Source organism: Macrotis lagotis, chromosome 7 (genome assembly GCF_037893015.1).
Source record: "Macrotis lagotis isolate mMagLag1 chromosome 7, bilby.v1.9.chrom.fasta, whole genome shotgun sequence".
NCBI lineage: Eukaryota > Metazoa > Chordata > Mammalia > Peramelemorphia > Peramelidae > Macrotis > Macrotis lagotis.
This window is the reverse complement of record NC_133664.1, coordinates 201,948,900-201,961,800: the sequence shown is the minus strand read 5'-3', so window position 1 is coordinate 201,961,800 and position 12,901 is coordinate 201,948,900. Positions and strand designations below refer to the sequence as shown.

Sequence of the window (12,901 nt, the reverse complement as noted above, 5' to 3'; positions counted from 1 at the left end):
AGTTCTAGTGAGTCAATTCAAATTGATTCCAACACAAGTCTGAAGACTACTTTGATTATATTTTACTAATATTGATCATATTTCTTCTATTTCACTAACTCTTCTTTGGAAAGAGGAGGTAGGGGTCAAAGAAAAGAAAAATTGAAAGAGAATATGATGGAATTAATTAAATAATTAATAGTCCTAATTATGAACATAAATTAACTGAATTCACCACTAATACAGAGGAGGGTAATAGAATGGATTAGAAATTCAAATTGAACAATACATTGTCTTGAAAAAATATTTGAAACATTCACATAGTCAAGGGCTACAATAAAATTTATTATATATCTGGTGATTAAAAAAATTGGAGTATTCATGATGTCAAACAAAGCAACAGTAAAACTTGCTATATTTAAAAGAGATTAAGCAGAGAAATTTCATTATACTTGAAGTTACTATAGATTTTTAAAGTAATATAATTATGTAATATATATACCAAATGAAATAATATTTTAAGTATTTAAAAGAAAAATTAAACCAGTTAACAGTGACAAATAAAGATAGTTGGAGACCTCAATATAGCTTACCCATGCAAATCTAAAAAAAGATAAACAGGAAAGAAGCTAATACTTTGAATATAATTTTAGAAAAGTTAAATCTCTTATGATTTCTAAATAGGGACTAAAAGGAGTATATATGTATATACATATATATATGTTTATGTGTTTATATATATGTGTGTGTGTGTGTGTATGTGTGTAGAGGAGGTGTGTGTTGCTCATGTAGATTATGATATGTCTGCATGGATCTGACTAAAAGTCACTAGCAGGCATGAAAAGATATCTCTGGGTACTCACTCATCCTTCTCTCCAGAAGAATTTGATTCCTATCAATAGGGAAGCTTCTCCTCTCCTCTTCTTCCTTCTTCTCCTCTCCCCCTCCCCTCCTCCTTCCCCTCTCCTCCTCTCCCCCTCCTCTCCTCTGCATATAGAGACATGTTGGGCAAAAGAATATTGGACTAGACTCTATATGCCATCCTAACTATTGCTATTCTAAGTGAAAATATTATTTAAGTTTAAACAACTCTTCTGATTGCTATCCCCAATTATGGAATGTGTCTCAAGCTACAAAATTCAAAGTCTTGTATTCCTTCCCTCTAAATGCCAATTACGCAAAGACCACCACAATAATGAGTAGCACACAAACCCATTTATCCAAGATGATAGCAAATAGAAATTAGAAATTTTATAAAGATTAGAATATAACAGAAAATACAGAGAGTAAAGGAGTTTCTCTTTGGGAGCAAGACAGAAATTCAATAGAAATCCCAATCTCACACAGGGAGAAATTATCCAAAAACTTAGAAATAGAAATATTCTCAAGATTCTAGTTTGTCTAAACTCTGATCTCTTCCTGAAGACTCTCTGAATCTAGAAACCTTTCCCTAAAGAGATCCTAGAACCACTTTTGTCTTTTCTCAAATCTGAAAGCTAAAAGATGAGAATTCTTCTTTCCCAAGCTCTCATTAGTTCTGTGCCTCAGGAAGGCATAGTGTCAAAAAAAAATCATTCTTTTAACCTATGAGGAAAGTCTTATGCAAATGAATTAAACTCAGGATTGTATGGGTGAGTAGATAGATAGATGATAGATAGATAGGTAGATAGATAGATTGATAGATACATAGATACATAGATACATAGATTTGCTGGGTATGGCATATTCACAACAGCCAAAATATGCTCACAATCAAAGTGGAAAAGCAGAAATACTAAACACATACTTTATTGACCAGTGTCATAACAATGACATTCAATAAGTGACCTTTTAAGAATGGGTCAAAGTTAAACAAAGACTAAAGAATTTAATCTTAAAAAATATATTGGTCAGTGAACAAATCATAGAAACTATGGAAATTTCATCAAAGTGGGGCGGCTAGGTGGCGCAGTGAATAGAGCATTGGCCTTGGAGTCAGGAGTACTTGGGTTCAAATCCGACCTCAGACACTTAATAACTACCTATCCGTGTGGCCTTGGTCAAGCCACTTAACCCCATTGCCTTGAAAAATCTAAAAAAAAAATTCATCAAAGAAAAATTGTAGAAATCGTAGAAACTATAAAAATAGTAGAAACTATGGAAAATTTCATCAAAGAAAAAGTCAATAATAAGAAAATGTAACAAAATCATTTAGATTCAGTCAAAGTGTTCCTTTAGGGAAAATCTATGTATCTAAACATCTACATCAACAAAGGAGAGAAAGAGCTGATCAATGAATTAGGCATGTAATAAGGCTTCAGTGGGGGGGGGGTCTACAAAAGAATCAAATAAAGGGGAAAACATGGCAGTGGTTGGTAGAGGGAGAGAAAAGAAATCTAATTGTTAAAAAAGAAAACAAATCAATTCAGAAGAAATAATGAACATTATTAGACATCATTTACCCCATTTTATAAAATCAAAAAATGATAGCTTAAACTTGTAATGGAAAATTCCATTCACATCCACAGAAAGAACTATGGAGTCTGAATGAAGATAAAAGCATACTATTCTCACTTTTTAAATTTGGTCTTTATTTTTTCTTTCTCATGGTTTTTCCTTTTGTTCTGATTCCTTTTCACAGAATGACTAATATGGAAATATGTGTAATACAACTGTGTGTATAGAGCCCATATCAGATTACTTGCTATCTTAGGGAGGAGGAAGAGAAGGGTTGAGAGGGAAAGATTTTTACAAAAAATGAATGTTGAAAGCTTTCTTTACATATTTGGAAAAACAAACAAATAAATAAATATATAGATATACAATTATTAGATAAATAAATAAAACAACGTAAAATGAATACTTTAAAATATAATATTTCAAGACAAACAAAATAAGAAATAAGGCATTTACTAATTCAATCTCATAAAAAGAAATTGAATAAGGTATATTAGCTTCCAAAGAAACATAATCCACCCAACCCTCAGGAACAGATGAATTTACAATTTAATTCTATCAAACAAACATCTCCAACATTAAATAAATTGCTTGCAGAAAAAAGAGTGAAAAGTGATTCTACCAAATGTATCTTATGAAACAAATATAGTTTTGATACTTAATCCAGGTTAAGTAATGGGAGAGAGAGAGAAAAATATACAATACTATTTCTATTACACATGGAAACAAAATATTAAACAAAATGCTAGCAAAGAGGATACAGCAATGTATCAAAAAGATTATGTACTATTATTAGATTTGATTTAAACCAGAAAAGCAGAGTTGGTTCAACATTGAGAAACTATAAATACTATTAGGCAATTAGATTTTTAAGTGGATAGAGCACCATGCCTAGTGTTAAGACTCATCTACCTGAGTTCAAATATGACCTCAGACATATTTACTAGCTATGTGACCTTGGACAAGTCCTTTAACCCTGTTTCCACTGTAAAATGAGCCGGAGAAGGAAATGGCAAACCACTCCAGTATCTTTGTCAAGAAAAAAACCTAAATGTGGTCATGAAGAGTCAGACATGATTAAAATGACTGAACAGGAAAAAATACAAAGGACTATGTTAATAACCAAATAATAAAAATCATTTCATCCTCTTCCTAACCATTGGTTCCTTCACCACTAACTTCATACGTGCCCAAGTTTCTACCATCCTTAAAAGAAAACCTTGGGGCAGCTAGGTGGCGCAGTGGATAAAGCGCGGGCCCTGGAGTCAGGAGTACCTGGGTTCAAATCCGGTCTCAGACACTTAATAATTACCTAGCTGTGTGGCCTTGGGCAAGCCACTTAACTCCATTTGCCTTGCAAAAACCTAAAAAAAAAAAACAAAAACCTTCACTAGACCCTGCCATTCTCTAAATATCTTTCTTGTCTTTCTTAACCAAACTCCTTAAAAAAGCTATCTCATCATTGCCTCCTTTTCCTCTCCTCTGACTTATTCTTCAACCCTTTGTAATCTGACTTCAACTTTATCACTTAACTGAAACTACTCCTCCAAAGTTTTCAATGATTTCTAAATTACTAGTTCAAGTGGTCTTTTAGTCTTCATTTATTCTTTGCAATGACCATCTTTCATGCTTGGAGTGCACTACTTGTATTGCAAATGCACTACTGGGAATATACTAGAGTTCTGTTCAATAACACTCAGAATAAAAACAAATCCAAATAATTGAGAAAATATTAATTGCTCATAGGATGATCAAGTCAATGTAGTAAAAATGACAATTTTACCCAAATTAATTTTCTTATCCAGTGCTATGCCAATTAACTTACCAAAAAATTACTTTGTAGGGATAGACAAAAATAATAAAATTCATCTGGAAGAATAAAAAGAGAAAATATTTCTCAAGGGAAGTAAAGGAGAGAAAATAGGAAACAAAGAGGCCTTGCAATATCTGATATCAAACTATGCAAAAAAGGAAGTCATTGTCAAAATTATTTAATAATAGTTAAGAAATAGAGAGATTGATAAGTGGAATCAATTAGGTACATAAGATGCAGAAGCAAATAAACACAGTAGCCCAGTATGTGATAAAATATCCAAGTTATTAGAGTAAGAATTCACTATTTGAAAAAAAAGCTGTTAAGTAATCTAGAAATCAATCTGACAGAAAATAAACATAGACTAGCATCTCAAAATATATGCCAAAATAAGCTCAAATGAGTATATGACTTAGAAATAAAGGCTGGCATCATTTTTTAAAAAAGAGGAGAAAAGAAGAAATACCTTTCAGATTTATGGCTAGTGGAAGTAGGAGGGTAGGGGAGAAAGCTCATAACTATGTAAGAGCTATAGAGTGTGATAGAAGGTAAAATGAAAAATTTGATTCCAAACAAGTAAAAAGGTTTTACATAATTAAAATTAGCTAAAATTAGAAGACAAACAGAGAAAAGAGAGGAAACAAATCTTTGTAGCAAGTTTCTCTCTTGTAACTCTCATTTCTAAGAGAGAGAATTGATGATAATTTCTAAGAGAGAGAATGGATGATAATTTCTAAAGAATAAGAGTCATTCCCTAATTGATAAAAGGTCAAAGAATGTGAAAATATAATTTTCCAAGGAAGAAACATGACTATTAAAAACCATATAAAATGTCCCAAAACACTAATAATTTCAAAAATATATATTAAAATAACTCTGAATTTTCATCTCATACTCATCAGATTGTAAAAATTGATAAAAAAGGAAAATGACAAATGCTAGAGGAGCTATGGGAGGAAACAAATACAATACTATACTGTCAGAGGAGTTGTAAAATGGCACAGCCATTCTGGAAAGCAATTTTGAATTATGCCCTCAGAGTCACTGAACTATACATACTCTTAGATTCAGTGATAACCAGTCTATAAACCAAAGGGAACAAAGAAAGAGGGAAAGTATCTATATGAACAAAAATAATTATATTAGCTTTTTTTGAAGTAGAAAAGAAAGGGAAGCTGAGGGGGTGACCAACTACAGGAAAATAGTATATGAATGTTATAGAATATTGTTGCAATGTAAAAAATGACAGAAGTAACCATTTCATAAAAATGAGGAGATCAAAGCAATCCATAGTCATATGAAAAATTGTTCTGAATTATTACTTATTAGAGAAATGCAAATTAAAGCATCTCTGAGGTACCACCTCATACCTCTCAGACTGGCCAATATGACCAGACAACGATGAATGTTTGAAGGGATGTGGGAAATCTGAGACACTAATACATTGTTGGTGGAGCTGTGAACTCATCCAACCTTTCTAGAGAACAGTTTGGAACTTTGCCCAAAGGGCAACAAAAATGTGCATACCCTTTGATTGAGATGATGAAAAAGGGTAAAAACATCACTTGTACAAAAATATTCATAGCCGCCTTGTTTGTGGTGGCAAAGAATTGGAAATCAAGTAAATGTCCTTCATTTGGGGCATGGTTTAGCAAACTGTGGTGTATGTATGTCATGGAACACTATTGTCCTATTAGAAACCAGGAGGGACGGAAATTCAGGGAAGCCTGGAGGGAGTTGAATGAACTGATGCTGAGCCAGAAAAACATTGTACATCCTAACAGCAACATGGGGGGTAATGATCAACCTTGATAGACTTGCTCATTTAATCTGCAACAATCAGGGACAATTTGGGGCTGTCTGTGATGGAGAATACCATCTGTATCCAGAGAAAGTACTGTTGAGTTTGAACAAAGACCAAGGACTATTACCTTTAATTTAGATCTTGCTATCTCTTTTACTTTATGTTTTTCTTCCTTAAGGATGTGATTTATCTCTCATCACATTCGATTTGGATCAATGTATACCATGGAAACAATGTAAAGGCAAATTGCCTTCTATGGGGTTGGGGGAAGGGAAGTAAGGTTAGGGGAAAAATTGTAAAACTCAAAATAAATAAAATCTTTTTAAAAAATTAGCCAATTTACAAAGTTAGGTAATCCAAATTCTAATTGTAGAAAAAAATAGGAACTTTCCAAGGTGGAGGGGAAAGAGTAAACAGGGGCAATTCTGTGAAACCACTCCCCACAAGTGTCTATATTCAATCAAAAAAACATGAAAAGAATGACTGACTGATATGGGGCCATTTCTTTTCTGATGAGATATGTGAGTTGCTTGAGACATATAAATATCTTGCATCAGTCTTTGGTCCTGACTGGGCTTCCAGTCAGTAAAAACCTATATCCTTAATTAAGGGTCTTGAAATAGTGGGTAAAGATGGTCCAACTTCCCAGACATGTAGGGTTAAGTTCAAACAATGTCATAAATTTTTCTCCCAATAACCATAATAGAATCAAGTTTTCTCAAAAGATAGAAACTAGACTAGACCCATAATTGAATACTGAGCTATCAGAACTGTGTCACAAGAAAAAGTCAGCAAGATTCATTAATTTCCTCTACCATTTGGTATTCTAATCCCCTCAGCTGTCAAGTTCTATTGATACCACCTTTATAGCATCTCTCAATATATACCCCCCCTTCTCTCCTCTGACACTGACTTCACTCTAATATAGGTCTTCATCATCTCACACTTGAACTATTGCTATAGCTTATTATGGGTCTGCCTGCCCCAAGTCTCTCCCCTCTTCAATCTAAACTCATTCAACAACTAAAGTGATTTTCCTAAAGGAAAATCTAAACATATCACTCCTCTACTCAATAAATTTCAGTGGCTGTCTCCTCCAGGATCAAATACAAAATGACTTTTTTTGGCAGTCAAAAGACCCTCAAACCCTAGTCCCCTTCCTACCTTTCCAAATCTTCTTACATCTTGCTCTCCCATATATACCCTTACATCTAGTGAAACTGTCCTCCTGGTTGTTGCACAAACCAGTAAATCTGTCTCATGCCTCTGGTCATTTTCTCTGGCTGTTTCTCACATTGGAAAACTCAACTAAAATCCCATCTTCTAATGAAAGTCTTCTACAGAACCTCTTAATTCTAGTACCTTCCCTCTGTTAATTATTTCCTGTTTATCCCATGTAGCACTGGCTTTGTATATATTTGTATGTTTTCTCCTAGTAGATTGTAAGGATAAGGATTGTCTTTTGCCTTTTTTGTGTATACCTAGGGCTTAGCACAATAACTGGAACAGAGTAAACATTTAATAAATATTGATTGATTGAAATTGAAAAATATTTGCTTTTGAACCTAGTCAATTTGTTTTGCTTGAGATTCTTGACTTTTTTGTTCCTCTAGACAAATTACACTAATTTTCTAGTTCTGTTTGGTTACTTGAATAACACAGAATAATTGCTTGGATAAAAAAACATTGTAGGGATTCAAAGTTCTATAATATGTAGAGAAATGTTCATAGGGGAGGGAAGTGTTTATCAAGTTTGGAATAACATTTCAATAAAAAGAAAGGAGTGACCCTAGAAGTGTCTAGGCAATATGATTCAATCCCAGAGATGTTTTCTCAGAAGTCAGTATAATGTTAAGAAAACTTCTTACCAGAAACATTCCTCTGAATAATTACTGCTCTTATAAATATAGGCTGTTTTCCACGAACTAGTTTTGAACGGCAAGTTATTAGTCTTCCAGAAATCAACTAAGAAAGTTGACAACTTCCTAGCTGGAAACATCAATCTGGTTAAAGTTTCTTTGTGGTCACATGATAATCCAAAACTTCCAGCTGAAATCATAGGGAAATCCAAAATGGTGTCAAGGCTAAAAGGGAGGGAAGTGGGGAGAACAAAAAGAAAGATAAGCAGTATTAATGTCAATTTTTATAAAAATGACAAATCACTTTTAAACTTCTTTGGGAATATATGCATAACTGTTCATGGATTAACTGAGACCATTTAGGCAAGGGTTCTAACTTTTTAAAATGTTCGTCCCATTCAGGCTGATTTCTCAGTTTGATTTATCATATTGTTCTAGTTTAGAGAAATTGGAATTGGCAAGTGGGTCAAACCTTATGCTATTGCCACTATTGTTCCTATTGTGAGAAAAATACCATCTCATTCATAGGATTTGGGACAGCCAAATCTTTGAAATTTGTCTCTTTTCAGAATCATTTTCTTGTTCTGTCCCACAAACCATCCTTCCTAGATCTCTACTTACAGGTTCTCCAATCATGCCTTTCTTCCTTGAAATGGTCAAGTGAGAGGAAGATGACAAAGTGGAGAAAAAGGAAGAATTAAATTGTACTCAGGAGTGAGAAATTGGCCTTATTGTGCCTCTGAGAAGTTTCTCTGACCCAGAAGGACCCTGCTGGTTGGTTATCTTATGGGCCTTTGAATTAGAAGAGAATTTGGCTGGTAATTGTATGAAGACTTTTCCATGTGACAACTTTTAGTTGTCAAGACTTCCCCTTCTCCTCCAAAAAAAAAATCCTAAACTAAAAAACTATCTTTAAATGAGAAAAATTAATATATTTTAAAATTAATTTAATTTAAATTAATTAAAATTAATTAAATTAAATTTAAAAATTAAATTAAAAAATTAATTTAAAAGATTTTATTTAATTAAAAATTAATGCAATTTTAAAAGTCAACTTTAAACAGGGATCAATATTAAAAAGTAGATACATACTAAGGGAAAGTTTGATTGAAACTTTTACTGAAAAGTAAAAATACAGGTTGCAAAAATATTTTATCTTATATTTAACTAAGTTTGAGTTATCATTAGAACTAAGAGTTAATTCTCAGAATGAACAAAGAACTCATTGAGAGTTGATTTTGGGGTGGGCACATTTTTTGAAAAAATTATATGACAGCAGCATCCTTCACTTCATGTTTAATTCTGCATAAAAATGTATGGTTGCACAGCCTCACAGAGCACCAGCCCTGAAGTCAGGAGGGCTTTAGTTCAAATTTGGCCTCAGACACTTACTAACTATGTGAACCTAAGTTTAATTTAATCCTTATTGCCTCAAAAAAGAGTAATTGTCACAAAATATTCAAGATCTTCATCAATTTTCTCAATTATTATTATTATTATTATATTTGATATTCAAGCCATTCTCTTTTGAAATGCCTATAAACAATCAGTAAAACAACCCCAAAAAGACAGTGCAATGATACTAATGAATATGAATAAATAATCATGCTTTGGGGGAGGGGTAAATATTTGAATGGGGCTAACATTATAAATATAAATAAATTTATTAGTGATTAGGAAGAAAGGTTCAGGAATATGCTGAAATCAGATCTTACCTCATGGAACTGATTGTTAAATTTTCAGTATGAGCATTTACAAACCCTACAAATAAATCAGGGTTTAATTTTTGTTGTTCTGTGGGTTGCATAGACTTAAAAAAGTGAAAGCAAAAATTGGAAGAAAGGTTTTCCTGGCAAATCAGTTGTTAATAATGCAATTTAAACTTCAAACTATATCCATGCAAACATCCATCTCCCCACCCCCCCACCCCAGACCAGTTGTTAAATTTATTAACAAATCCCTGCCTATAGCCCCTAGAGATAAGTGATTTGCCATGGGTAACATAGTCTATCAACAAGCAAATATTGAGTAACTATTATGTCAGTCCTTGTGCTAAGTGCTAGAGATTCAAAGAAAACCTTTTTAGCTGGGATTGAAGGAATTCAGGAAAAGTTAGGAGGCAGTAATGAAGAGGACAAGAATTCTGAGGAAAATGCCACAGAGCAGGAGAAAACAGGGAGGCTTGTTTGAGAAACTTCAAGGAGGGCAGTGTCAGAGTACAAATAGGTGATTAAGATAATAAGAAGCCCAGAACAGTAGGAAGGGGCTAGGTTATAAAATATTTACATTAAGATAGAAAAATTTATATTTCATCCTGGAAGTGATGGGAAGCCACTAGAGTTTCAGGTGGAATAGAGGATAGAGTGCCAGACCTGGAGTGTGGAAGACCCATTTTCCTGAGTTCAAATCTGACCTGACGCATTTACTAGTTCTGTGACCCTGGGCAAGTCACTTAATCCTGTTTGCTTTGGTTTTTCTCATCTGAAAAATGAGCTGGAGAAGGAAATGACAAACTATTCCAGCATCTTTGTCAAGAAAACCTCAAATGGGGTTTTCATGAAGAGTCAGAAATGATTAAGCAACAAAAAAATGAGGAGTAGGTCAAGGGGAAATGATATAGTCAGACATAGATTGGGGGAAGATCATTTTGACAATTGAATGGAGGGTGGACTGGAGTAGGGAGAGACTTGTGGTAGACAAAGCAACTCAGTAGTCTATTGCAAGGGCCCAGGTGTGAGGTGATGAGAGATTTCATAAGGATGACAGCCCCGGTAGAAAAGAAAAGGAGGTATGTATGAGCTAGTTAGGATATGTCTTCTTGGCCTTAAGACTACACCACAGTGAAAGAGCAAGAAGGATTAATTAAAACAAACAAACAAATAAGAATTGTGAAAGAGAATTCTAAAGTGTACTAGTTAGGCAATTCACATTAAAGAAGTAACTTTCTTATAAGAAACACCTGGAGAGATATTTGGAGGTGGCCAGGTTGCACAGTGGATAGAACTCTAGCCCTGGAGTCAGGAGTACCTAAGTTCAAATTCGGCCTCAGACACTTAATAATTACCTGGCTGTGTGGCCTTGGGCAAGCCACTTAACCCCATTGCCTTGGAAAGAAAGAAAGAAAGAAAGAAACAAACAAACAAACACAAAAAAAGAGGAGAGATATTTGGTTGAATCCCATTCTTGGGGATGACCGAGATTAACCTTTCTAAGAGACAAGGGGTCCAAATTGCTCCTGAACTTTGGGTGACTTCTGTGTCTGGGGTGTTATATTAAAATTGGAAGAAAGGTTTTCCTGGCAAATCAGTTAAGGTCAAAGTCACATACATTTTTTTCAGAATAGCACGCCAAGGGAAATAGAAACTACATCTGTGTTAAAGGAATGAGAGGGAAGGAGGGAAGAAAGAATAGAGGAAGGAAGGAAGGAAGGAAGGAAGGAAGGAAGGAAGGAAGGAAGGAAGGAAGGAAGGAAGGAAGGAAGGAAGGAAAAAAGAAGGGAGGAGGAAGGAAACTTACTACATCTGAAAGGTAGAATAGGTACAAGAAGGTCCAATGAGAGCACATCCCAAGGTTTTTTCGTCCTGTAAAAGATAAGTACACATCAATAAGTCCTTGCTTCATCAGCACATATACTTTAGAACAATGTAAAAAAGAATTAGCATATTCATGAAATGTTCCATATTTTTGAGCTTTATAAAACAGATGAAAGAATATATCAATAGGGAAGAAAGGGTGATGAGATAGACTGGCATAGAATAGATGTGCTTTAGTACAAAGTAGAGAAATGAGTTGGTTGGTATCAGTCTGGGAATTAAGACAAGACATTAGAAGTCAAAGAGAGGAGAAACCATGGGTATTGGTGAAAATAAAGACTTGTAATCATAGATCCACCTGATAGCGAATTGACCAAATTGTCTTAATGTACCAGAAGTGGGAATGAAATTTGTAGACCAAACCAAAAAATGCAAAATCAAAGGGATCTGTGGGACAGGATAGGAGACAGTTTGAGGAAAGAAGAGAAGCCAAGATTAAGTTAGCAAAGAGAGCTTCCTAGAAGTATTGAAATGTACAAAATATGATGAAAGACCAAGGTATTCTTACTGAATTTGATCCTGATTATAGTAATGATTAGAACACTGGATTTTGGAAAGAACAAATGATATGATTCTATTACCAAAAATCCCATAGAAAAGAACCAAGTGACAGATATTTATTATATTAGGTTTGAAATCTATCATTTAAGAAGTTCTTTGCTTCTTCTTAAATAATTTGCATGAAGTGAAGGAAACTCCTATCAGTTGGGTAGTGATTCTTTAGTTACAGCTTCATGGTTCAAACAACTGATCTTCTCATGATCATTCTCATAGCTGTGACTTAGACAGCTTAATATCATTTTCCAACCAGTTATCCATTTTTTACAAAAATTACTTATTATCAAGTTGTGCTTACAAAAATTTTTAAATGCTATTTTAAAAGTTGATACATATTTTAACCAAACATAGGGAAAATTTTGAGATACTGCTTGGTGCTCCCCTATTTAATCATTAATGATTATCTGTCACTAACCTTGAATTTATTCTTCCATATTGCATATAATGCTTCTTTCTTTAAAAAAGGGAAAAAAGTGTCTTCTCCTAGGCCAAGTTTGATTATTTCAATTCCACAGCATTCATTTTTAAAAATTTTAGTAAATAGTATTTTTTCCAATTACATATAAAGATGTATTTTTATAAGATAGATATATTTTGAGTTTCAAATTTTTTTCTTTCCCTCCCATTCCCCCTCCCCCAAATAGTAAGCAATCTGACATATGTTATATATGTGCAATTCATATAACTATATTTCTATATTAGTCATGTTGTGAAAGAAGAAACAAAACAAAAAGGAAATGTCACAAAAAAACAAAAAGCAAAAAAATGAAAATAGAATGTTTTGATCTATATTCAGACTCCACAGTTCTTTCTTTGCATGTAGATAGCTTTTCCATCATGAATCTTTTTTTCTTATTTC

At 33.6% G+C, this 12,901-nt stretch overlaps 1 protein-coding gene across 1 annotated transcript in view; it reads right to left on the bottom strand.

Annotated features, from left to right (window-relative positions):
- Positions 1–12,901, bottom strand: part of GUCY2C (guanylate cyclase 2C) — a 112,124-nt gene that overhangs the window by 86,107 nt on the left and 13,116 nt on the right. The window contains exons 3-4 of the mRNA XM_074194537.1: positions 11,408–11,472; positions 7,901–8,116 (exon numbers count right to left, since the gene is read on the bottom strand). Coding sequence (XP_074050638.1) covers positions 7,901–8,116; positions 11,408–11,472 — 281 coding nt within the window. The remainder of the gene's footprint in view (positions 1–7,900; positions 8,117–11,407; positions 11,473–12,901) is intronic.